The sequence below is a fragment of the Cyanistes caeruleus genome, chromosome 27 (genome assembly GCF_971803275.1).
Source record: "Cyanistes caeruleus chromosome 27, bCyaCae1.hap1.1, whole genome shotgun sequence".
Classification (NCBI taxonomy): Eukaryota; Metazoa; Chordata; class Aves; order Passeriformes; family Paridae; genus Cyanistes; species Cyanistes caeruleus.
In genome coordinates this window covers 1335700-1361040 of record NC_141727.1, presented here as the reverse complement: position 1 = coordinate 1361040, position 25341 = coordinate 1335700, and the positions used below count along the sequence as shown (strand labels likewise).

General features: G+C 55.1%; 2 protein-coding genes across 5 annotated transcripts in view; one reads left to right on the top strand and one right to left on the bottom strand.

Moving 5' to 3' along the window:
• Positions 1-418: 418 nt before the first annotated feature.
• On the bottom strand, positions 419-9558 carry DCAKD (dephospho-CoA kinase domain containing). 3 transcript variants are annotated; one of them, XM_086864787.1, is made up of 7 exons: positions 9287-9317; positions 9085-9154; positions 7775-7867; positions 5995-6112; positions 3835-4038; positions 1924-2011; positions 419-1483 (listed from the first exon to the last, which is right to left on the bottom strand). In XM_086864787.1, exons 4-7 carry the CDS (start codon positions 6104-6106, stop codon positions 1198-1200), a joined length of 690 nt encoding a protein of 229 aa, XP_086720913.1. In that variant the 5' UTR covers positions 6107-6112; positions 7775-7867; positions 9085-9154; positions 9287-9317; the 3' UTR covers positions 419-1197. The 3 variants fall into 3 exon arrangements, with proteins under 3 accessions (XP_086720913.1, XP_086720912.1, XP_086720911.1); XM_086864786.1 differs by lacking the exon at positions 9085-9154 and having other exon boundaries at positions 9287-9558; XM_086864785.1 differs by lacking the exon at positions 9085-9154 and having other exon boundaries at positions 7771-7867; positions 9287-9542.
• Positions 9515-25341, top strand: part of NMT1 (N-myristoyltransferase 1) — a 17940-nt gene continuing 2113 nt past the window's right edge. The window contains exons 1-11 of one of the 2 annotated variants that reach the window (XR_015279594.1): positions 9515-9831; positions 15741-15858; positions 17015-17159; positions 19292-19410; positions 19891-19982; positions 20571-20687; positions 21393-21563; positions 21920-22028; positions 23037-23207; positions 23449-23616; positions 24023-25298. Coding sequence is in view for 1 of the 2 variants with exons in the window: in XM_086864778.1 (XP_086720904.1) it covers positions 9629-9831; positions 15741-15858; positions 17015-17159; positions 19292-19410; positions 19891-19982; positions 20571-20687; positions 21393-21563; positions 21920-22028; positions 23037-23207; positions 23449-23616; positions 24023-24160 (1551 nt within the window). In the remaining variant the exon portion in view is untranslated. The remainder of the gene's footprint in view (positions 9832-15740; positions 15859-17014; positions 17160-19291; positions 19411-19890; positions 19983-20570; positions 20688-21392; positions 21564-21919; positions 22029-23036; positions 23208-23448; positions 23617-24022; positions 25299-25341) is intronic. The other variant, XM_086864778.1, reaches the window with a different exon arrangement.

Here is a 25341-nt window from a genome sequence, read left to right as displayed (position 1 = left end):
CCCTGGAGGGTCCCAGGGATCACCATGTGCAGGGAGGTGGCCAGGGGCTGGCAGCACCCCCTTTTCTCGCAGTGTGGGGATGAGCAGTGGCAGTGGGGACAGGGGGACCCCAGAGGGAACCTGCTGGGCACAGAGACCCACTGCAGCTCCAGGATCATATCCCAGCAAGCCAGACCCACCCTGTGGGGTGTCCAGCACCAACACTGAGGCACAGCCCTCCCAAGGAAGGTCAGGGCAGGGCTGTTGCTCCAAGCAGCTCCTGGAGCAGCTCAGGGATGTTTACTGGGAAAAGCAGGAGCAGCCAGCAGCTCTTCCTGCGTGTGCTGAACTTTACAGAGCGCAGCCGTGCCCCGGCATAGGAACAACCTGGGAGCAGGCTGGGAAGAGCCAGGGGAGCAGTCGTGGGATGCGGAGCAGCTGCTGTTCAGTGTTTTATTAAAACAAAAGTGAAGACCCAGCACCCGGCTTGCCCAGGCTCAACTCTCCCACTGGGAAAGTGCTGCTGAAGGAAGCTCAAACAGAAGGAAATGAGTTTGAAGGAGCTCAGGTCTCGGCCTGCTCCAGTGTGGATCAGACCCTTGGATCCAAAGCCAAGGGTGACCCACGAGTGATGGCCACAGAAATAGAGGGCAGGGAAGAGGAGCCCCCAGCTGAGCAGCTGATTCATGTGAACGAGGTGCTGTCCTCCCCCCACCAATGATTTAACGAGTTTCCATTAAATCAACATGAAAGAGGGGAAATCCCAAACCTAAATCTGGATTAGGAGAGTTGAGCTATGAAGAATCACCCCGGGAACACTAGAGGCAATTACAGGCCCTGAGAAGGCACCCAGCCCTAGGGAGGAGATTGTCCTGGAAGACATTAAAGTGAGATTGTACCCGATTAAAGTGAGACTGTCTCAGATTAAAGTGATATTGTCCCAGATTAAAGTGCCTCAGCTCACTGAAGTCCCACAATAGAGACCCACCTGGGGACAAGGGCCTCATCCCACGGGTACAGCTGGTGGGTGAGAACCTGAGGAGGGAGAATGTGCCTGAAAAAAACCTCTGCCTGTGTTCACCTTGGGAAGTGTGCAAGGAGACGCCTCATGCCGCTGTCTGCATTCAGCTGGCAAAGCTCATTAACAGAAGTGGCCTTTCACTGCCCTTTTCAAACGGGGAAATTCAGGCCCCTTCCCTGACTAAGAGAAAAGGTGAGTTAAGAGATGAAATGCCTGATGAGGAGGAACACCAGCCCTCCAAATCCGGCGACAACCGTGCCCACCGCCAGCCGTGCCCAGAGGAAATGCAGGGAATCCTCGAGGCGGGCGTGCAGCCGCAGCACCTGCCGGCGTGTGCTCTCCCGGTCCCCGGAGTTGTCAATGACGTGGGTCGCCCACTTGCGCTTCTCCTCCAGGGGCAGCTGGGAGCTGATCCGAGCTTCGGCCTCAGCCACGCTCAAGCCGCTCCTCTTCATCAGCCGCAGCAGCTGCGTGCCGGGGTCACTGCCGGGGGAGCACGGGGCTGAGCTGGGGGTGGGAAGGAACGGGGATCTGCCTTCCTTGGGCAGCAGGGGGAATCACTGGGATAAAATGGGAATGAGAGAAGTGCCCCCCGTCATTTCTGACACAATCAGCCAGCACTTGGACCGGCAGAGCCACCACTGCCTGGGCTGTTCTCAGCATTCACAGCCTGGAACAGTGCCCCAAATCCTGCCCTGATAGAGCATGGGTTGTGGAAGTCCCAAAGGAAGTGAATTCCCCTCTGTGATGGTGCCAGGTTCCAGAGAAAGCTCAGGAAGGTCCTTGTGCACTATAAAGGGAGGTGTTGCTTCTCTCAGTGGGCTTTGCACCAGGGCTGAGGCTGAAGCAGAGTGGAGGCACATGATGGGCCCCTCTGAGAGAGGTGGCATTGTCCCTGTCCTCATCGTTCCCAGAGCACTTACCAATAAACCAGCACTGTGTATTTCATAAACCTGGTCAGTCCACGGGTCTCAAAGAGCAGAGGGATGTCCAGGATCACGTAGCGGTAGCCTGTAGAGATGGCAACATTCCCCAAAACAGAGAACAGTGTTAACCCCCATTCCCAAATCCCTCACACTGCACACACACCATGGCCAGGAAAATCAAAGCAAGCAGGAGCTCTACAGCTCCACGATTACAGCTGAGCAGAGCAGAGCCTGCTGGCCCTCCTCCCTCTCTCAGGGAGGAAATGGTTTCATTCCAAGTTTCCAGAGGAAAAAAAAAACCAACCCTAACCTGGCTGCTCCAGAGCAAAGGTGAAACTGCAGAAATATAATGAGGAGCTGAAACGAGGAGCTGAAATGAGAGGAGCAGTGCCTGGCTGGCAAGAGCGGCAGCCGTGCGCTGTGCTGGCCTCTCGTGGGAAGCAGTGCCCACAGCACGATCTGCTCTCCACTCCTTCTCTTGTCCAAGACTTCACCAGGCTGCAGCCATCTGAGCCAACATTTCCCAGCTCAGCTTTCCTCCCTTTATGAAAAGCTTTGGCTAAACAGTTCCATTTTTGCAAGGGGAGCAAGGAAATCCCTGCAGACCTCCTGCAGCTGTGACACTGAAACACAGGGGAGCGTCCAGGCACAGCCCTGAGGGTTGAACCCTGGTGAGTCTGAACCCTCACCAAAACTGGATGAGTTTGGTTTAAAAGCTGTCACCACAGGGAGCAGAGCTTGTCACAGTCAGTTGCTGTCCCCCTGTTTCTCCCCATGCCTCTGCCCTTGGCCCATGTCTGGGGTGGTGGAAGATGCCCTGCTGAGTCCGGGGGAGAGGGTGAGGGGAGGGGAAAGCTCTAAGTCAGGACTTCACTCTCCTGTGTCTCCAGTCATGGGGACACCTCAGGTTTTGTTGGTGTCCCCTCTTTATAGCCCCCCTAAAACCGAGCTGCCCACAGCAAGTAAAGTCTTGACAAAGACATCATCATCCAAGGAGCCACCATTCCACCAGCATCTCTGCCCTGAGAGGCTTCTGGCTGTCCTCTGATTTGATCGATCAGAGCTTTCCTTACACAGCGATCCTCAGAGACAACATCCAGCTATCCCAAATCATTAAATCCTGACTAATGAGGACAAAGCAGCCTGCTGAAGCCACACAGCGCTCTCGCCGAAGGCCAGGACAGCATCCGCCTCCTGAGCCTGCAGCCCCGAGTTCAAGACTCCATCTCTGGCTCCTGGCACTCCTGCCTGTTGCTTCCTTTGTGCTTCCTCCTCCTCCTTACCCCGCAGCAGAGCTCGGCCCCGTGGTGCCCCGGCCTGTTCAGCTCTCACAGGGCTCAGCTCTGATAAGCACCACGAATCCAGACTGACTCTATTAAAGCATCCGTCTGTCTACACGGAGACCTCCGGAACAGCTGGTGATCTTATCTGGCATTTCCCCAGCCCAGCCTGACAGCTGCATTTGTTCCATTTATCAGGGGGAACGCGGGATTTCGGAAGCCACAGCTGTCAGCCCATTCCTCACCTTATCGACACTCAAAGGGCTCCACAGCTTGCACTGAAGCTGGAGCAGGCTGGGGGCAGGGAGGGATATTTGGCCGTTTCAGGAGTGTGACATTATCCGGTGGGTAATCTCGGCAAAGCTGCTCCCGGGCCTCACAGATACACTTTAAACAGCAGAGAAAAGCGGAGAAGGGAAGCAGTGAAAGGCAGGAGTGAATCAGGAATGAATCCTCCAAACACTGACACCAAAGGCCACCGGAGGCAGAGCACAAAGGCTGTCACTCAGCGTCCCTTCCCTTTCTCTATCATTCCTGTCCCTCTCCCCACATTCAAACCAAAGGCAGAGGGAGAAGGGATGGCTCCTGCCCAAGCAGGAGTCCTGGCAGGCCAGACATGGCCTCTTACCGAGTACAAAGTACTTCAGGACCTGCTTCAGCATCTCCTTCAGGATCTCAGGGTGGGTGATGGAGTTCAGCAGCCGCCGTTTCTCTGGCTGGGAGAAGATAATGTTTCCGAGAGCCTCACGATTTATCTCACCATTCTCCAGGAGGATCTCGGTGCCAAAGTGCTGCAGGATCTGCTGATGTGCCTTGGAGTGGGGCTGCACCACTGAGAACATCAAACAGCCAGGGGTGAGAGCAGGTTTTACAGCACAGTCGGTGTTTGCATCAGCAGTCACCCTCAGATGGGGTTTGCTCATTAACTAACGGAGCTGATGCTCCCATGGCAGCACATCTGTCCTGGCACCACATCTGCACGGCCTGGCAGCTCCTGCCAGAACAGCCTGCCAGCCCAAGGTCTCTTTGAGGGCTGACACCCAGGAGATCAAAGCCCTGCAGACATGAATTCAGCACCACAACCCTCCTGGTGCTGCTGTTCAGGGTGACCAGTCAGCAGGGCGGGCAGGAGGACACGGTGATGGCCACACGCCAAGGCTCGGGCCAGAGCTGGGCTGAGCCAATTCCCACCAGGGATGGAGCAGGGAGATCCTAAAGGGACCAGGACCAGCTGGAAACTTCAGCACTATGTGGATACTCACTGCTGCAACTTGGCTCTGGATGCTGCTCAGGTTTGGAATTTTTTTTTACTGACTTTCACATCACACATTAAATTCTTCAGGAAAATGAACACAGAAACCTTCTAAAAGCTCAATCCCCAATCAGCCCTTGCAAGGGCTCTGACGTTACAGGAGTGTATAACTTTAAAACCACCAAAAAAAAAAACACCAACAAAAGGGATGAAGCAATAAAACCATAATTAAGCTCCAGCTGAGGGTAACCACAGCGAAGGACAGACTACAGATAATCATCTCTCCCAAATCCAGGAACATTGCCACAGGTTGTAACCTCAGGCCAACCTCATAAAAGTCTTTAAGACCAATTTTTTTCTCCCATGGAATATCACATGGAGGCAGTTTCAGGATGGGTGAAATCTATATAGTAAACAAACACATATAAAAAAGGAATTGGTGCAAAATAAAGTGATTGGCAGAAAACTTTCACAGAGTATCTGTAGTGTTTTCCTACTGCCTCTGAGGGCTTTTAGCACCTCCAGCAAATTTCCTGCACCTCCAGGGGAATTACAGTGCAATAAAATGTTAAAGCAGCACAGCTTTGAGTGGCTACACATTAAGTTCTTTACCAAACAGAAAAGCTCAGGCACCACTGCACCATGTCTCAGCAGCAGACCCCAAACCTGCTGCTTGCAGGATCCACAGCTCTCAGAAACCCAGACTGGTTTGGGGGAAAGCTCATCCAGTCCCACCCTGTGCCATGGGCAGGGACACTTTCCACAATTCCAGGTTGCTCCAAGCCCTGTCCAGCCTGGCCTTGGACACTGCCAGGGATGGGGCAGCCACAGCCACTCTGGGCACTCTGCTCTCCTCATTAGCCTGATGGGGTGAAGGGATCAACATCTCACAAGTAATCAGGGAAAACAAGGTCTGCTCTGGTCCTACTGAGTCAACAGATCTGGGATTCTGGGTCTTTTCTCCAGCCCAAGCAGCACATTTCAAGAGCAGCACGAGGCAGGTGTGCAGGAGCACAGAACAAACTCCCCCTGATCTGGGATCTCTGGAGCCTCTTTTTTTCTTCTTTTTTTTTTTGAGCACGTTAATTTTGTGATCTGATCCCTCAGGATCACCAGACAAGCAACATCCAGCACAGAGGGACATTCTCTTTCATCCACACTCGTAACTGAGTGACAGGATGGGTGTCCTGGGGCTCAGGGGGCGTACTGGACTAGCCAGGAAATCCCACTTTAGAGGGAACCACATTCATTTTTGCCCAGAGTTGGCTTTCAAAGCTGGGAAGCATCTCACACCAGGGGATAAAATCTCAGAGCACAATCTCCCCACGGTGTTTATTAGGTAATGATCTTCTTTTTTTTCTTTATTAAAAATATATCCTAGTTCCAATCCCCCCGGGCAGCTGCCCGCGGGCTGGGAAGAGGAAGGGAAACCCTTCTCCGATGTACCCAGAGCACCCTCTGCCGTCAGCGCTTCCCGGCAGCGATCCCGGTTGTCAGGGGAACCTCAGGGAGCAGGACCAGCTCTGGAAAACTCACCTTGCCTGGCAATAACATCGGCATCGATCACGGCACAGCCCAGCTCCCGCAGCACAGCCACCACCGTGCTCTTCCCCGACGCGATCCCACCCGAGAGTCCCACCAGGAACATCGTGCTCTGGGAGGGAAAGACAAGAGCTGGAAAACATGCCAGGACAAGGCCATTTTGTTCATGCTGAGCACATCAAATATTTAGTCCCAAGCAGGCAACTTCATTCAAAGCTCATTTTCCTACTTTCTCAGGGCGTCACTGAGACATCAGCAGGATTTTGGCACCCTCTGAGCTGGATATCCCTGTTCTACAGGCTGCAGGACAGTGTTGGATTAAACAGGGCTTCTCTGGACCCCCCAAACTCTGGATGTGACACTCGAGCCCTGAGTTCCCCCAGCTGGTTATCTGCAGCTTTAGAAACTTGTTCCCCTTTGGCATCTCCACTCATCAAACCAGAATCCCATCTACAGCACCCTGAGTCATGGAATCATGGAATTGTTTGGATTGGAAGGGATCTTAAAGCCCATCCAACTCCATCTCCTGGTATAGGCAGGGACACCTTCCACTATCCCAGGGTGCTCCAAGCCCTGTCCAGCCTGGCCTGGAACACTTTCAGGGATCCAGGGGCAGCCACAGCTTCTCTGGGAAACCTGGGCCAGAGCCTCACTGTCCTCACAGGGAGGAATTCCTTCCCAATATTCCATCAGGCAGTGGGAAGCCATTTCCCCTTGTCCTGTCACTGCAGGCCCTTGTTCAAAGTCCCTCTGGAGCCCCTTTAGGCTCTGCAAGGGGCTCTGAGGATCCTTCTCTCCTCCAGGTGAACACCCTCACCTCTCCCAGCCTGAATTCAGAGCAGAGGGGCTCCAGCCCTTGAAGCATCTCTGTGGCCTCCTCTGGACGTGCTCAGAGAAATCAGGAAATTCCTGGCAGGTTTGTCAAGGGTGACCCAGGAGCAGTGCAAGAGAATTCAGACAATATCTCAGCCAGGAGTGGGACACACGAGGCCTGAGAGGGAGAGCCCTGCTCAATCCCTGCAGCCACCTCAGACATCACTGGGATGCAGAACCCATAGGGCACTCACTGAATCCCATTCCCTCACCACTGGCAGCCCTAAGGACAGGGAAATCACAGCTCTGAGCAGCAAACTGGTGTCTGTGAGTGGCCAAACAGGGCTCTGAGCACAGATCTGTGCTTGCCCTTGGCCTCGAGGCCGGGAGGGGGTTGGTAACACTGCTCCCACAGCCCCTGCACAGACATCTCCCTGCTCAACCCAGACCCTGCAATCCTCTAAATCCTGCTTGGGTGCTCTCAAAACCAAAAGACTCAGCCACACTGAGGCAGCTCTGGAGAGCTGAGGGGAGGGGACTACTGTGAGTAACTACATCCCAAAAACACAACAGCCTCAGCAGGCTGGGTACAGACTCCAGTGTCCCTCCTGCAGCCCCAGCCCAGAGCGTCCAGGCCTTTGTGCAGCCAAGGACAGCAGCTCTGACTTTGCTGTCATCCAGGGTGACACCATGGGTGAGGGGCTGAAGCTCCCACAGCCCAACCTGTGGCTGTTACATCTGAGAAGGAATTGGCTCCATCACCTTTGGCCAGGAGCCACAGGTGAGGCTGCTGGTAGTCACCCTCTGGCTGCCCCTTGCCCAGATCCTGCTCCCTCCTGGTAGCCCAACCACAGCAATCTCAGTCACCATCGCTCTGCCTAACCTGGCCCTGGTCTCCCCCCTCCCTCCAGACATCATCAGCCCCCCAAAAATTCTGCACATAAAGGAAACAGGTACCTACTGCCCACACTGTCCCCAGCAAGTGACACCCAAGGACAGCAGGTCACGGGGCTGCAGCAGGGCTGAGGATGGGTGAAAACACAGCACTGCAAACCTTTGGGTAGAAAACAACAACAAAAAGACATTTTAGTCATAATTCAGTCCTACAAACAGGACCCAAACCCACAGTTTGGAGGGAAGCAGGGGCTGAGCAAGTCCTGTGGCAGCTGGAGGCAGCTCAGCAGAGGGAAAGAGCAGAGCTGGAGCAGAAGCAGCAGCCCCTGCCAGCAGCTCAGGCAGCAGCTCCACCAAGCACCAACCCAGCCTGCAGCAGCACCATGTGCTCCTTCCCTTTCCCAGACACCAGGACAAGAGATGGGGATAGCTCCAGCAGCAACAAACGGGGATCCAAAAGGGATCAGAGAAGGCCAAAATAATAATAGGAAACAGCAGTGACTGGGGAGGCTGATGTACATCCCAAGCAGGACCTGGACCCCACAGGGAGCCTCTCCAGTTAGAGGGACTTGGAGTGACTGAGGGGCCGTTTATTTATCCCAGCAAGTTAAAATCCTGCCCTCCCACCAGGATTTTATACTCCCACTGCTACAGCCTGCGAGGGGCAACACTGCACCAGGAGGATCCGGATCACAGCAGTGGAGGCTCCATGTGCCTGTTTTGTAAAAATACACTAAAAACTCTCCTGCCCTTGTAAACACAGGGCTTTAACTGCAGTAACCCCAGCGTTCTGGCCTCCAGCCTCAGCTGGGACTTGCTCCCAAAACCCTGCTATTTCTGTCCCTCCATCGCATGCCTTCACCCCAGGAATTACTGCAGGGGGAAAGCAGCCCTTGGAAGGGTTATCCTGGAAACCAGGCCCAGCTGGGGATCTGAACACTTATGCTGTCCAAGGGCTTGCACAGATCTCAGGCATCAATATTTAATAAGCTCAGGTTTGAACTGCACTCGAGGGGAGAGGCCAGCCCGCTCCTGCAGATGTTACCAGCAGGAGCCAGAACCAGTTTCCCCCCAAATACACAATTTTGGGGGAATATATTTGGCCTGTTCCAACTAAACCAGACATGGGGAATAACAGAACACGAGCCACAGAGGCTGGTCAGGCTGGAAAACCCGGTGAGCTGAGCAGTGAGGAAAAGGGAGATGCACCCAGGGCACTAAGGAGATGTTTTTCAAAGAATTAAGTGGCCCAGAATTCCTGTGTCCCAACTCCTGCGGGTTTTGATCACAGCACAAGCTGTCAGCCTCAATCCATCCATCCGGCAAGCAAAGGGATTGGGGATAAAGCTGCACCGTGTCCCCAGCACCATCCTACACCTGACCCTCCTCTTGAGCCCATCCTCGTCTCTGGCTGGGGATGAGAGAGCTGGTATTTGGCTCGAGGAGGCTGCAGTTAAAGGGAAGAGTCATCAAATACATCGTTAATTGGCGGGGAAAGAGCCGCCGCCACAAACACCTTGACCCACCCCACGGGGCGCCGGGGGCACCATGGCACCCGCCCGCCGCCCTCACCACTCACCCTGCCCGGCCTCACACGCCCCGCAGTGTCCTGCGCTCCCATTGGCTGGCGGTGGAGGAGGGGGTTTCTCCCAGCCAATCGGAGCCGCCCTCATTAGACTCGACCCACCCCCCCAAGCAGGAAGAGGGCGGAGACGTGAGCACTGGCCTCGCCGGGAAAACGGGCGAACGGGGCACGGAGCCGCTCTCTGTCCGGCGGGGCATCCACGCGGCTGTCCGCTGTGAGGGAGCCCTCCCGCCACCGGCGCCCCGTCCCTGGACACTCCAGAGAGCGACGGGGATTGTAGTCCCGGCTCCGGCGCAGCCCGGCCCCCACGTGCCCACGCAGACTACCACTCCCGGCATGCCTCGCGGCCCGCCGCCCAATCGCGACTCGCTTTGTTGCGGGGGTGCGGCACGCGCGGAGGCCCCGTTCAAGATGGCGGACGACAGTGAGACAGCAGTGAGGCGGCCACCGGCGAGGCCTCCGCGGCCGGCGGCGGAGGAGAACGACCACGAGCATTGCAGCGACTGCGAGAACGAGGCGGAGCATGGCTCCAACCGGGGGTGAGCGGCGGCCGGGACCGCGTGCCACGGCGGCGGCCGGGCCCATTGAGGCGAGGAGCGGCGGGGAAGTGCGATGTGCCCCGCCCCTCGGGGGCGCTGATTGGTCGCCGGGTAGCATCCCGGACAGCGATTGGTCAAGGCGCCGGTCAGTCTAGCGGGGGGGCGGTGCCGCTGGCGCCCATTCACGCCCGCTGCGGGAGCGTGTCCGAAGCTCAGCAGGGTCGGGCGCGGCCGCGGCGTGGATGGGTGACGGCTGTGGGGCGGCCGGGCCGGGGCCGCGGGTGCCTTTCTCGGGCACAAATAAGCCAAATTCACAGCTCTTCGTGGCCTTGCGTTAGGGTGTGTCTCCTCACATTCCCTCTGCCCTCCCGCACAAGCCTCAGCCCATTCGTGGCATCCCCATCCCCGCGGTGACACCCAGGGTGGTGGCGTGGTTGGATGCATGATCCTGTTTTCCGGAGCATGTGGCATTCCCGTGCCCTGGAATAATCCCGGGCTGCTGCACACTCATCCCGTCGTTATCCTAAACACAAACCAAGGTTTGCGGTGCTCTGCCTACATTGTCTCGTGCTTGGAGGAGCTCAGCCTCCAGAGGTATGGAATGGTGGAATAACAACAACAACAAGGCAGGGAGCGAGCACAGGCAGCGAGACAGGTCCTTATCTCAGTAGGGAAGAGCTGGAATACTTAACGTAGCGCCCTCATTACTCACTGCCTTAATTAATACAGTGCAGAGCTGCCTAACCATGCTTGGGATTTGCAGGAGAGGCTTCGTCCTCATTCCTGCTGGGAACGGGAACATCCATGTGTGGCTTTCCAGAGGTTTCCAGCTGTTTTGCACTTTGTTCTTCCTGCACCTGAGCTCACCTGGTGCTGCTTCCCCAGCCCTGCAGAGCAGAGACTTGGAGAACCCTTGGCCCTCCATCAGCAGCTTTCCATAGGCAATCCCGCCTGCTCAGGAACCAAAGCGAATAAAAGGTCACACAAGAAATATCACACAGGCTTTTTTTATGACAGCACAGCTGCCCATTTATATTTTATTTGCCTCCTGGATGTGGCACCATGTCTCAGTTTAATCGGTTTAGCCGTGCTTGGGGAGATTTTTATTTTCTTTCCCTCTGACATGATTAGGTTTGTGGAAGCCAGAGCCGAGCAGAGGAGACGCGGTGCTCAATCACCGCCGCTCCCCAGCCCAGTGGTTCCTCCTGCCCTTTGCCAGGAAAAGGTGTGTTCTGGAGCCCTCCTTGCTTCCTGGCATGGGCATCATTCTGGCCACCTCGAGGAGCTGGAATACCACAAGCAGCCTGGGGAATATCCAGTAGGAAACAGTTTGGATAGCTTGGGAAATAACACCAAAAGCGTGGCTGGTGGGCACACATAAGGAGCGTGAGGAAAGGGGGCTTTGGAGCTCTCTGACAAATCCAAAACCCACCAGGGAGAGACCAAGTGGTGGGAAGGAGGATGTTTTTCTTCCTGGATGCACAGTCATTAATTCTGTTGATTCCATAGCATCCCATCACACCGGGGTGTGGGAGTGTTTCCGGTCACTCCAGTGACACTCTCCCCAAAAACAGGGCAGGGAAGGGCTTTGAGCTGCCAGGGTTTGTAGAGCCACACTCAGAGCCCTGCTCATGCCAGTTTGTGCTGGGAGTCACTGGATCTTGGCACTGAGGTTTAAAACATAAAAGTATTCTTTAGTGAAAGCAATACTTCCTTTCCTTTTAAGGACAGGAAAGAGGAATTGAGTTTCCTCAGCCTCAGTCCTGTGTCAGCGCTGGGAAGTGGCTGCACGGCTTTCTGCTGTGGCTATCCAAGCTGATTTTCCAAAGAAAGTAATCCCACTTTGTTATTTTTCATATTTCCCTTTGTGTGGAGAGAGCTCTTGCTGTGTCCCTGGTGGCTATGGAGGATTTATTCCCTGGTTCTGGAAGGCAGGAACATTGCATGGGCTCAGCCTGGTGGGATTTGTCACCTCAAAGGCAGCGAGAGCAGTGGTGACAGGAAGGGTTGGAGTGTCCAGTCCCATGAAATGGTTCTATTGCTGTCAAAACCACCTGGGGATGCTGTTCCAGGCAGGAAGAGTTCGGGGGTGCCCTGTGGCACAGCTGAGTTGTCGCTGGATGGGGTGTGAGGGGGCAGAGGGGCTGTTCAGAGGGGCATCTGTGGCTTTGGCAATCCCTGCCTGCCCTTAGCCACGAGAAGAGATTCCTGGGACAAGCACTGAGCTCCAGCACGTGGGATTCAGTTGTAGGTGTAGGGAGCACGCTGGTGGCACGCTGGGCTCTGGGAGCTGAGCTCTGCCATCTGGAGATCCTCCCTGCCACAGCCCCTAACGAGATTACAGAGATTACAGCCTAAGAACCATGTCTGATTAGCCCCAGGGATGGCAGAAGGATTTTCCAGCACCTAAATACAGAGCAGGGATCCTTCTCATCTGACACTTTCAGCCTCCCACCAGGCTGAGGGAGCCTCCCACAGCTGGAGTTGTTCCCCTTGTGCTTCCTCCTTCCCTCAGGTTTGGAAATACAGTGGGAACACCCTTGGATCCAGGGATAGATGAGTGGGTGCTGAGCACCAGTTTATTACTGGATGAGTCTGGTGTTTTCCAGCCTCTAGAGGGGTTGAGCTGGTGGAGCACAGTCAGTCTAAGCAGGACTCACCCTGAACAAGCCTGGCCACTGTCTTTAAATGCTTCCAAAAATCTGTTTTCAAGATTGCTCAGGTTACAGGGGTTGTTTTCTGGGCAGCAGTTGGTGCTAGAGTCTTTGCCTTCAACTCAAGGAGCCACCTGGTAACGGGAAAGGAGGGATTGGAGTGCTGAATAAACACCATGATGGTGGGGGTGCCTTTCCCAGGAGAAGGGAAAAGAGACCATGGTAATCCCAGAGGGAACTGGGAGATGTTTTGCACAGTGCAGCCAAGGTGCCTTTGTCCAGCTACTTCATCTCTCAATGCACCTCAGAAAGCAAAGGGATAGGGGAGGAGAAAGGCCTTAAGTGCAGCTGGGAAGGCTGTGGGAGGTTGGATGTGAGCTGGGCTGGCAGCTCACCCTGCCTGGGGATGAAACTGCTCCAGCCCTCTCGGCTTCCTGGGTCAGGCCAGCTGCAGCAGCTGAGATTTTGGATGGTGGTGGCTTGTCCCAGGACACTGGTGGGGCATTGTCATTAATTTGGGGAGTATCTGATGTGTACAGCTACCCTGGAGAAAGAAGATAGTTTTGCTTTCCTAGATTTAAAATAGAAAATTCCTGTAATTGTTGCTTCTCTGGTTATAGTGAGTGGGACCTTCAGTTTTTCCAGCATTTTCCTGCATGCTGGTGACTCCTCTGCCAAGTTGGTTTTCATCTCCTGGCTGGAGCAGGGCCCTTCCCCAGACCATGCCACCTGGAATACAAAACCTCATCCCACCTTCTGCCACCCTGGTTTCTTCCAGGTCACAACAGCTTTGCTCATAAATCAGGGAGGAATTTTCTCAGTGCTTTCACCTGTGAGCCCAGCGTGGCTGGGCTGAGCTCATTAGCACCAAGCTGGGAGTTGGCAGCTCTGATTTATGAAGCAAAGCGATGCCAAAAGAGTATGAGGGGAGCATTTTGTCTCTCACAACTGACACCTGCAGCATCCCAATGTGCAGGTGAGCTGGGGACATGTGTCCATCCCCTTTGGAAGGGGCAACTTCCAGTGTCAGCCTTTGGAGTGAGCTCAAGAATTCCTCTGGTGCTGTCAGTTTGTGGTGTTAAAATTGATAGGAAACAGTTTGGATGTGTTTATTGAAGCTCCAAGGTGGCTTTGCTCATCCCAAGACTTCAGTGTGGCCAGATTCTGCCCGTGCTCCTCCCCAGAGAGTTAAAAAAGCCATCACACATTTGTCACTAGAATCAATAGTGGTGTCAGCAGCGCTGTGCTGGGATTGCTGCTGCTGTCATGTCCAAGCAGCATCTCCTGGGTGGAGGCAAAGCCCTTTCCTGGCAGTGGGAGGGAAGGTGAGATTCCCCCCAGGGATGGTTCAGCAGCACCACAGGATGCTGCTCCTTAGAGCTGCTGGTCCTCAGAGCTGTGGCTTTGCTCCTGTTCCTCTCCCTGCTCCTCTTCCTGCTCTTCTGGGGAAGGAGTGGGGGGAGGCTTTTCTTCACTGCCTTTTGTGGAGCAGCTCACCCTGAACCACACCAGGAATGCTTCCCATCTCCTGGTGTTCCACACAGGCTCTGCTGATAGATGGGAATCCTTTTCCCCAGCATGTGCAGTCTGCAGAGTCTCTGCTGCTGTTCAGGTTTTATCCAGAGGAAAAGCTTCCCCAGGCCAGCAGCTCTGTGTCCTGCAGACCATCCTTGTCTGCTCCCCAGGGCAATGCAGCCCATCACATTGGCTTTCTATGCTACATCCACAGGTGTCTCCCAGCTTCATCCCTCAAAAAACATTTCTCCATCAACTTTTCCCTAGTTTCATAACCTTGCTGCTCAGCCCAGGGGTTGCATAGAGTGGTTGGGTTGGAAGGGACCTTGAAGATCATCCAGTTCCATCCCCCTGCCTTGGGCAGGGATACCTTCCACTTGCATTTCTTAAAGCTTTATTCTCCTTCTTGGTCCTCCTTGTTCTGGCCTTGCTGAAATAAATAGTTGGATGCTGCTCCAATGTATTTTCCAGCACGTTTCTTCTTTTCCTGCTCCACGCTCTTCACCACTGTCTTGTGTTTGGTAAAGACATTAAACTGCTCCAGGAGTGAGCAGTGCTTTTGTGGGAGATTCCAGGCTGGTGCCTCTGGGCAGGTCAGATGTGGGGTTGTCTCTGCTGTGAGAGCTGTTTTGGGATGCTAGGGAGGGGACTCCTCTGTTGTAGAGTACAAATGCACTGGCTGTATCCTGACCCCACTGGGCAGCTCTGAGGGACAGGACAGAGCTGAGCCATGTCTGGCACCTGCTGTCCCCCAGCTTTGCAGGAGACCCCTCATGTGCTGGCAGAGCTCTCCTGGCCCTGTGTCCCTCCCTTTCCCCTCATCCCTCTGCTCAGACCGGCTCCACCCTCTCCAGGATTGAGTTTCCCCCTGAGCCCTGACTGTAGCCAGCTCCCAGCTCCCCCATAACGTTGCCTGTCCTGTGTCAGGGCATCCCCTGCAGGATGATGAGGTTATCATCATGAGATCCCATCTGCCATGCTGGGAGCAGGCGCCTCTCCTGTGTTTTGGCATCAGGATGCTGCTGGAGCAAAGACCAGGCTCAGTGAGGGGTTTCACAGCAGCAGCTGCTTAGGGATGACCATGATCTGGATGTCCAGGGCTGCCCTGCATCTGTGGAAGGAGGAGCCGTGCCCTGGTGTAGGCACTTCCCACCCTGCACTCCCAGAGATTTGCTCCTCGCTCTCGGTTTTCCAGCTCCAGCATAGCAATATAATAATTCTCCAATAAACAGCCTCACTCCCTAGAGCATCACCTCTGCAGGTGAGATGACACTTGGCACAGTGTCCTTGGCCAGACACCTCTCTGTGGTGCCTGAGCATGATGTGGGGCCTTATCCCTGGGGCTGGATCGGTGTTTGCTGCTTCCACATCTATCCTTGGGTTTGGAGAAGAGGAAAAAGCCAAAGCTGGGCATCCCACCACTCCACAGGGTGGATTTGGGCACGGGTGGCAGAGTGGGGGATGTGAGAGTGGGGATGTCACCTGCAGCACAGGGCACAGCACCCAGCACTCAGCAAACCTGTGGGGTGGGAGGTGTTGGTCTGTTTTTGGGAGCTCACAGGGAGTTCTGTGCTGTGGGAGGGGTGCTTGGCTGCACCCTCCGTGCACGGAGTATTCCCCTTCCTGGAGACTTGGACTCAGCAGGGAGCCTGCGTTTTCTTTAGAGTGCCTCAGAAACCAAACAAATGTTCTCCCAAAAGAAAACCCCAGGGATCCAATGATGTTTCTTTTGTTCCCCAGGGGCCTGAGTCCAGCAAATGACAGCGGAGCCAAAAAGAAGAAAAAGAAACCCAAACGGAAGAAAGAGAAAGGAGGAGGAGGAGACCAGCCTGACCAGGCTCAGGACCAGCCAGTGAAGGTGACCAACCCCTTCCTGGAATCCTGACCCCCCCACAACAGCCAGCCCCAGCCCAAACCTCTCCACTGTTACTTAGGCCAAGGAAAGAGTTCCCAGCCCTGGTTTTAGGCACTGTAAAAACTTCAGATTTTGAGTGATTTCCCAGCCTGGCTCCATGTGGGGGAATTCCTGTTGGTGCAGAAGGTGTTTGCAGAGCACTCTGGGGATAGTGCAGTCCTTGGCTGGATATCCCAGCTAGTTCCAGGGTCAGACTGGCGCCTCCAAGTTGTTCTTCCCAGACACCAGGTGCCTGTCTCAGGCAGGAGCTGCCACCTGCCAGCTCCGAGTGCTGCCCGCAGCAGCATGGGGGTGACATCTGGTGGTGTTGATTTTTTGCTTGATGATCACAAGAACAGCAGCTGAGGAGAGCAGGGTCTATCTTATCCCTCCTGGCTTTGCCTGATCATCTCCAGCAGCCAGTTATTTGGGAAGCAGCTTGGGACACACAGGGTTTGACCCTCCTGGCCCTCTTGTCCCCTCTGGTCCTGTGGCAGAGGACACACATCAGCAGAGGCTGTTTTCTGTCTGATGCCCAGTTCCCATCCAAATATTTTGAATATTTTGCCTATCTGATTGTGCAGAGCTTTAAACTGGGGCTTTGCTTTTTTCAAACTAAATTCCTCAGGGATCAGAGAGGAGCTGGGGTTGGGAATTCAGTGCAGAGCCATCCACCCTGAGGAAGAGGAGGATAAAAGTGTCTTTCATCTTGACTCAACCTCTCTGCCTTGTCCCAGTCCTGGTGCCCAGGGACTCCTCTGGAAGCTGCAGTTTGTGGATACAGATCCAGCTTAGAGGGAGGAGGCTGAACAGTGAGAGAGAAAAGCCACTGAAGGAATCCCGAGTGCTGGGGGTGGGTTGATCCATCTGTCTCTGCAGTATGTCAGGTGGGGAGGTTTGCTCCTGGGGCTCACAGCACACACTTAGCTGAGGCTGGTGAAAGGGTTCATCCATCCTGTCAAGAACTGAGGATGGAAAGGGAGGTTCCTGCCTGCTCTGCCTTTCCTGGCAGCACCCCACAACAGGATCAGCTCCAGATTCCCCTAATGAGGAACCCACATACAGACCTGGTGGTTCAGCTTACTCATTTTGTCTTTCCACCCTCCTTTTTTGCCCTCAGGTGAACTCTTTGCCTGCTGAGAGGATCCAGGAGATTCAAAAAGCCATCGAGCTCTTCTCTGTAGGTCAGGGCCCTGCCAAAACCATGGAGGAAGCCAGCAAGAGGAGCTACCAGTTCTGGGACACACAGCCAGTGCCCAAGCTAGGTATGTGCAGCCCCTCCATGCCCTGTGGGCTCTGGGGGAGGCCTTGTGGTCCCCAGGCTGCTCCAGGAAGCCCTCAGAGAAGCCTGGAGATGCTGATCTGTGGCCACCAAGTGAGTCCCTGCCTGGCCTGGGCTTCAGAGGCACCAAAACCACTTCTCCACCATTCAGCAACATGGGCTAGGTGGATGGGGAGGGTCTGAAGAGCTGTGCAGGCACTTCAGGGGGTACAGAGGGACACGGAACCACTCCAGACATCTGAGCTGCTGCCTCCTGCATTGTCCCTTATATCCCCTAATCCCAGTCCTTAGCCCTGGAGTTGGGTTTCCCCCGTGCTCTGTACCCAGGTTTTGTGTGTGGTGTGTCCATCCTATGGACTCAGAGCTGTCCAGCTCTCCCCTTCCTGGAGGCTGAAGCTTCCCAGACAGGGATCCTTGGAGGGGAAGGTCACTCTGGCTGGGTTGGGGCTGGATGGTGCTGGGAGCAGCTCTGGGAAGCAGGTCCAGTGCTGAAATGCCACATCCCTGCTGGGCTCACGTCCCTCTCTGGCACAGGCAGGAGCTGCAGCTGGGCCAGGAGAGGGGAAACACAAACATCAAAGCATCTTCACCCCAAGCTGCCATGATCCCCAAGGATGGGGAGCCCCATCTCTTGGTCCCCTCTTCCCCCTGTGAACATCCCAGTGGTGCTTCCCAGCTCTGGTCCTTGCTCCCTCCCTTCCTCTTGCTCCTGACAGCCTGTGGCAATGATCTGACACTGACACCATGGCAGGAGCTCTCAGAGCAGATGTGCCAGGAGAGCTGCCTGGCTGGAAGGGACTCATTCCCAGGCTGATTGGGGTGCCTGGCATAACTTTACTTTAGTCCCTCCTCATCTGCATCCCCCCAAGCTCAGGGGAACTAGAGAGTGAGTCCAAGCCCACAATTTCTAGATTTGTCCAAAACTTGTCATGGCTTCAAATTTGCTGCTCTTCAGTATTTCCCTTCATGGGTTTGTGTCCCTTTTGCTGCAGATGCAGTGTTTGATTCCCATTCTCTGTTGTCCACATCACTCTGAGGCCTTTTTGGTTCTCAAAAACTTTTCTGGGAGCAACAATCTCAGTTTTAAGTTGGGAAAAAGTGAGATGACATGTGGTCATATGAGACAGCAGAACCTGGTCTTGCATTTGCCCTTTTTCCCAAGATGCTGGACACGGGGAAACATCATTTCTGCTTGGGAAAACCCTGAGGAAAGGGTGGAAGGTGTTTCCTGGGGAGGCACAGAGCAGCTCGTCCCTCCCAACACCACAGTGGTGGCTGTGCCTGGCTGCCGGCCACTCACGGTGTCCCAGCACTCCTCGTGGTCCTGGTGTGCTCTGGCACACAGCATTACAGACATGGGGCTATTTAGGGCTCCATAGCAGAAGTGCTGTGGGATTTTTGGGGCCAGATCTCTTAACAATTCAGCACCTGCTCAAAACAGAGAGGGCGGCCAGGGGTGAACGATTCTGGAAGCTGCGTGGGGTGGGTGTGATGGGGGAAGTTTTTGCTCCGTGTTTTCATCACCTCCCCATTGCTTGGAAACCTTTTCAATGCCTTTTTAAGTGAATTCCTAATTAGCATGACTTGCCTTTCTTGGCAGCACTGAAGTGATGCTGCTGGACTGACATCCCTGAGAAAGCCGGAGCTCGAGCCGACATCTCCTGGCTGAATCAGGGGCTTTAGGACTCGGTGGTTTTACAACAAACGTTGTGTTGTTCACTGCAGCTCTTCTTCAGGCACAGTGGGCAGGAAACCCTGACACTTGCCAAGTGGCAGTGGCCAGAGCTGGCAGATCACCGTCCCACAGAGGGGCTCATGGGAAAGTGCTGGCCCAGGCTGGGATTGTGGGGTTGGAGAAGGGTCAGGCATCACGTGTGGAGCTGGAGGATGTAGCTGTGGCTGTGCTGGGTCACCTGATGGGCTTCACTGTTGCCCTGGAAGGAATTTTGATTCCCTGCCCATTGTCACATCCCACACTGGGTGGGTGAAGTGACAATCCCTGTCTGCCACTGCAGGGCTGGGAGACATGAGGCACACTGGACACCAGACTGAGGTGTTGTGGAGGCTTGGCCTCACACACTAGAGAAGCTCATGGCTCCCTGCTGTGTCTTACAGGAGAAGTGGTGAACACCCACGGTCCGGTGGAGCCGGACAAGGACAATATCCGCCAGGAGCCGTACACCCTGCCCCAGGGCTTCACCTGGGATGCCCTGGACCTGGGGGATAGAGGTGTGGTGAGTACAGGCAGCTCAGCACACGTGGGTTGGAGTGTCGTGGTTGGCAGTTCAATGCTTGCACTGTTGGAGGAGGTTTTAGATGGAAACGTGGCCTTCACCACAGCAGGTGATGCTCTGGCTCTGTCACACCATCTCCTTAGGCTTGGATGGCTCTGACTCCCTCCAGTGCAGCTCCCTTTTACCCATCCCAGATTGGGCAGCTTGGCCTGGCTTTTCTAGGGGATGTAAGCATGCCTGATGCCCAGAGTTCTCCTGTAGCCCCTTTAGAGCATGAGGCACCCCTGGGAGGTGACAGGATTTACCTGTGTCCTGCTGCTCCCCCTGCTCTGTGTGCCACTGCTCCAGGACCCAGCGGCAGGGGCATGGCTGCACATGGTGCCCCAGTGCTGTGGCCACACATGAGGTGGTCAGGGTCCTGTCTGGGGGCATTTGATGGCTGAGTAACCTCCTTAACCTCCGTGCTCTGTGCTGCTGCAGCTGAAGGAGCTCTACACTCTGCTCAACGAGAACTACGTGGAGGACGATGACAACATGTTCCGCTTCGATTACTCGCCCGAGTTCCTGCTGTGGTGAGTGGCACCAGGAGTGCAGAGCAGGAGGTGTGGGATGTGTGACAAGCCTGATCCTGGTGACAGGGCTGCAGCTGCCTTTGCTTATCCTGTCTCCCTTCTTCCTGAAATGTCCCTTCCCCATCTGTCACTGTGTACGGTGTCCCAGGGACACGGTGAGAGGGGACACCCAGCCCTGCCTGCCTCTGGCTCCTTCGAGATATGGGAGCCTAAATTGGACTTTCTTCCTCTTTGGTTTGATCCCTCAAGTGAATTTGTGAAAATCTCAGTAGCTGAGGAAGTACCCTGGAGCTGTGGGATGAAGGCAGCTGCCAGCAATTACCCTTGGAGTCCTCTTGCAGCAGAGCTGCTGTTTCCTCAGGGTGTTCCTGAATCAAGGAACAAATTTCCTCCTGTGTCCCTAGTGAGGACTGACCATGGAGTGCAGGAATTGGCCTGGATCCCACCAGTCCTTGTCACATCACTGTCACTCTCTCATCCTCTTGCCAGCGAGCAGGACTCAGGGTGTCCCAGGGCAGGGTGAGGGGCAGGGGCAAGTACCAGGGACCTTGTGTGGGAGGTGACAGCTGAGGTGTGTCCCCTCCCCAGGGCACTGCGTCCTCCAGGCTGGCTGCCCCAGTGGCACTGTGGGGTCCGAGTGGTCTCCAGCAAGAAGCTGGTGGGATTTATCAGCGCAATTCCAGCCACCATCCACATCTATGATACGTGAGTGCTGCTGCATTTCTCATCCTGCCCCTTGCTGACACCTGGGCCTTTGTGGGAGTGCTAAGGGGGTCTGGCTGCATTGTCCTCCCAGCCCACAGCCAGACCTGCACCCTTCAGCTTTGGAGATGTTTTGCTGCTTGGAGGAGAAGATGGGGGATATTTAAGGGTTGGCAGAGAGGTTCTGGGCAGGGATATCTTGTGGTTAACCACTGTGAAGGCTGTTTTCCTCAATGAGATAGGTTAACTTACAGCTCTGCCTTACAAAAATCATCCAGGGCTAGGTGGAGACGTAGAATCATAGAATACCCTGAGCTGGAAGGGATCTCCAAGGATCATCCAGCCCAGGTCCTAGCCCTGCACAGGGCAGCCCAGCAATCCACCCTGTGCCTGAGAACATTGTCCAAACTTCCCTGCAGCTCTGGCAGCCTTGGGGCTGTGACCATTCCTTGGGCAGGAGATTCCCTGGACTGTGCCCAGCCACCCTCTGGGGCAAGAACCTTTCCCTTATATGCAACCTGACACAGATTCAGACCATTTTCCATAGGAATCCCTGGGTAACAGCTTAAGGGAGGGTTCTCCAAACCCAGCCCCTGCCCCTTCCCTGAGGTGTTGACTCCTCATTCCCTTGAAGTGCCTTGGGCGTTGGTCTGATCCTCCCAGGTCAGGACAGTCAAACCTCATGCTCTGCATTGTTTTTTCCCCAAGAGAGAAGAGGATGGTGGAGATAAACTTCCTGTGTGTCCACAAAAAGCTGCGTTCCAAACGGGTGGCTCCGGTTCTGATCCGTGAGATCACGCGGAGGGTGCATCTCGAGGGGATCTTCCAGGCTGTTTACACTGCGGGAGTGGTGCTGCCAAAGCCTGTGGGGACTTGCAGGTGAGTGGCTGTGGCTCACCCAAGGTTTCTGTCTGCAGACCTTCCCTTCCTGAAGCCCCTTCTGTGGCCAGTAGTGTGTGTGGGATTCCCTGGGACAGGAGAGAGTGATCCCAGCCCAGGTTTCTCTTCCCGCGCTGTCCTTCCAGGATTAAGTGCAGTGGCTTTGCCAAAGCTGCTCGTGTACCACAGGAGAGGAGGCTTTGGCAGCACAAGCACTTCAGAACCGTGTTTCTCTCTGTGGGGAGCTGCTGGCCTGATGTTCTCACCTGCCCTCGCGGCAGCCACGGGAACCTCGAGCCCCTGCAGCCTCCCCCCTGCCCCAGAACGAGTCTCCCACTGCCAGTGTGTTTCTGCAGGTATTGGCACCGCTCCCTGAATCCTCGGAAACTCATCGAGGTCAAATTTTCCCACCTGAGCAGGAACATGACTATGCAACGTACCACGAAGCTTTACCGGCTGCCCGAGGTGGGTGCCAGCCGGGAGCAGAGCTCAGGAGTTGCTCCTCACTGGGCAAGGGGAGAGGCACAAACATCCTGGTTGAGGTCAAGTCCTCTGCCTGGAGACCCAGGGTTTGTTCCATGTAGTAAATGACTCTGTCAAACAATTGTGCTTTATTTAATCTTTATGTATTATTGCCTGGGTACCTGCATTTTAAGGGCAAGTTCTTGCAGTTAAAAGGACCCTGTGAGTTTTGTTTGCTGATGAGTCATAGCCTGTTGTCCTGGAAAAATGAGCAGGCAGATGTGACAGCCTTCATCTGTCCAAACACAACCTCAGTGTGACCTTGGATTGGGTTAGTCCCTCATTCTTCAGTCACACTGATCAGTTCTGGCACTGCAGTTGTCCTGCTGGGGAGGTTCCCCAGCTGGAGATGGAAGAGAAGGAAACAAACTGCATTAAAATTGCCACCACCTTCCCTGACCTTGCTGGCTCCTTTCTGTCAGCCAGAGCTGCCCCTATGGGGTGGAAAGTGCTGCTTTCATGCTGGGCAGCTCCCAGCTCCTGCCTCCCACAGCCACACAGCCAGCAGTTGCTGGGCTGGAGCTACTGGTTTTTGCACAGAAACTTAGCCCCAGAGCAGATCAGGGCTTGCTGAGCCATCCCAACCCTAGATTAGTAATTGAGGCCAACTGGGAATAACATCTTGTTGAGCCTGGGACACATCTCCCAGCCCATGCCTGCTGTGAGTGGGAGCAGGCACCTGGAGGGGTGCAGAGTTCGTGTCGTGGGTAGGAGACCACTTCCAGTGGGACCTGACCTGGCACTTGGGGATTTGGGACATGCTGTGCTCTCTGTGATCTTTGTCATCAGTGTCACAGCCGAACACATCCATCCTTGGCTGGGCACACAGGGCTGGGGGGCTGAAAATGGGCTGATGTAAGCAGAGAGTGTCTCTGTCCTGCTCCTTGGAGAGCCCTTGGGTGATGAAAACCACTGTGCAAGCAGTGAAACAACTTGTCCCACTTTCTGCAGACTCCCAAGACTCCCGGCTTGCGGCCCATGGAGCACAAGGACATCTCTGCTGTGCACAAGCTCCTGACTGAGTACCTGAAGCAGTTCCACCTGACACCCGTGATGAGCCGAGAGGAGGTGGAGCACTGGTTCGTACCTCAGGAGAACATCATCGACACCTTCGTGGTAGAGGTGAGGGGCAGGAGCAGGATGGGAGAGGTGTTTGCCTGGGCTTTTGCTTCTACTGGAGCTGTGGGAGCAATCAGGGAGGAGCTCTGTGCCCCTCTGGGATGGGAATTTGGCGGAGGATGGTGCCTCCATCCTGGGCCCTGGGTCTCCCTGCAGCCATCACTCCAACTGGGAGAGCTCCTCTAAGGCTCTGGCCAGGCTTTATCCTAGCCTGAGATGTTGTGATGTCACTTCTGCCTTCCAGAGTGCCCCAGGAGAGGTGACAGACTTCCTGAGCTTTTACACACTGCCCTCCACCATCATGAACCACCCGACTCACAAGAGCCTGAAAGCTGCTTATTCCTTCTACAACGTTCACACCAAGACGCCTCTCATCGACCTCATGAGTGACGCGCTCATCCTCGCCAAGTCGGTGAGGAGGCAGGGCTGGGCTGGCACTGTGGGACGCTGGCAGCTCACAGGAGCTCACCAGCAAACTCCCAGGGCAGCTCTCTGCAGGCTGCCCACCCTTGGGTTTGTGGGAAGGGCTCCTTCCCAGGACCAGAGAAATCCAAATCTGAAAGGCTCTGCCACCCAGGAGAGGGGTGCAGGGGTACCTTGAACCTTCCAGCCTGTGGTGAGCTGAGCTCGGGGTGTTACTCATGTCCTACAGCAAACAGTCCTGTAGTAATTGGATTGAGGGTGAGGACACCAAGGCTGAGCTCTTCCCTTTTCCTGGGATTCAAAGCCAGGCAGGAGAGGGGGCCAGGCTGCTCACAGGTGGGAGGAACTTCCCAGCACAACAGCAGGAACTGATGGCTTCATGTCTCCCTGTGCAGAAAGGATTTGACGTCTTCAATGCACTGGATCTCATGGAAAACAAAACCTTCCTGGAGAAGCTGAAGTTTGGGATCGGGGATGGGAACCTGCAGTATTACCTGTACAATTGGAAGTGTCCCAGCATGGCACCAGAGAAGGTCAGTGCTGTGAGAAGGGGTCTCGTCCCCACAGCCCTGGGGACGTGGGTTTGCTGTCACCCAGAGCTCAGCATTCCAGCCCAGCCCGTGTCCTTGCAGTGTCACCCACAGTGAGTGAATCCATGTGCCACCTCCCATGCCTGCACAGAGCGTGTCCCTGGGGAAAATCCCTCCACACTCGTCTTCCAAAGCTAATTTTATTCCTGGAATAGTGCAGGTTCAGTCCTTCCCTTCACACCAACCTCTTCCCTGTGAGGATGGAGGGCAAGCACAGAGGAGACAGCAGAGGGCTTCAGGGTGACAGATGTGACACCGAGGGTTGTGACAGTTGCCTGTGATCCCGCACAGGACCCGGGTGTCACTGCACAGCCCTGGGTGTCAGCGTGTCCTGGTGGGGTGGGAGGAACAGCCATCCCTCTGCAGAGAACAGACAGGTTGGAGCAGGACCTGTGACAGAGGAGCTCTGCCACCACATGCAGGGATCCACGAGACCCCAGGATGTCATTTGTCCCCAGGGCCAGCAGCCTGTTCCCAGTGACCTGCTCCCAGAGCTGTGCTGCAGCCCCATCTGCCTGCCCTGGGCCATCCTGAGGCAGCACCTGGTTGCTGCTGTCCCTCCACACCAGAGATGTGAGTCAGCATCTCCAGCCCACAGACACCTTGCAGAGGATGGTGCTTGAGAACCAGGATCTGCCCAGCTACATCACAGCTAATTAATGCCTTAACAGCTAATTAACGCCTTGATGGCAGTCACAGGGCTTTGGTTCCCTGGTGTGAAGCCAAGTCTGTCTCTGTGCCCTAAACCAGCCTCGCTTGCTGAGCCTCCTAGGAAGCCCCAGGAGGTGTCAGCAATCCCTTCCTTTGCTGGGAAAGCTGCGGGGAGAGCCTGATGCTGGGAATGTTTCCTGTAGTGGGGCTCTGGGTCAGAGTGCATGAGCGGCCACCAGCACGTCCTGGAGAGTCCCCAGCAGTGCCAGCTGCCTGCAGAGGGACATGTCCAGGCACCAGGCCCTTGGGAAGCAGCTTCTCCCAAGTCACAGAATCATGGAACGCATTGGAAGGGACCTTAAAAGGTCCCTTGTTCCACCCCTGTCACAGGTAGGGATGCCTTCCATTATCCCAGGTTGCTCCAAGCCCTGTCTGACCTGGCCTTGGACACTTTGAGGGATGGGGCAGCCCCA

Coding starts and splice junctions, on each gene's coding strand:
- DCAKD (XM_086864786.1), bottom strand. CDS start 6,106: ATGTTCCTGGTGGGACTCTCGGGTGGGATCGCGTCGGGGAAGAGCACG. Junction 4,039..5,994: donor CGATGTTATTGCCAGGCAAG/GTGAGTTTTCCA, acceptor TGATGTTCTCAG/TGGTGCAGCCCCACTCCAAG. Junction 2,012..3,834: donor CCTGAAGTACTTTGTACTCG/GTAAGAGGCCAT, acceptor CCATCTCTACAG/GCTACCGCTACGTGATCCTG.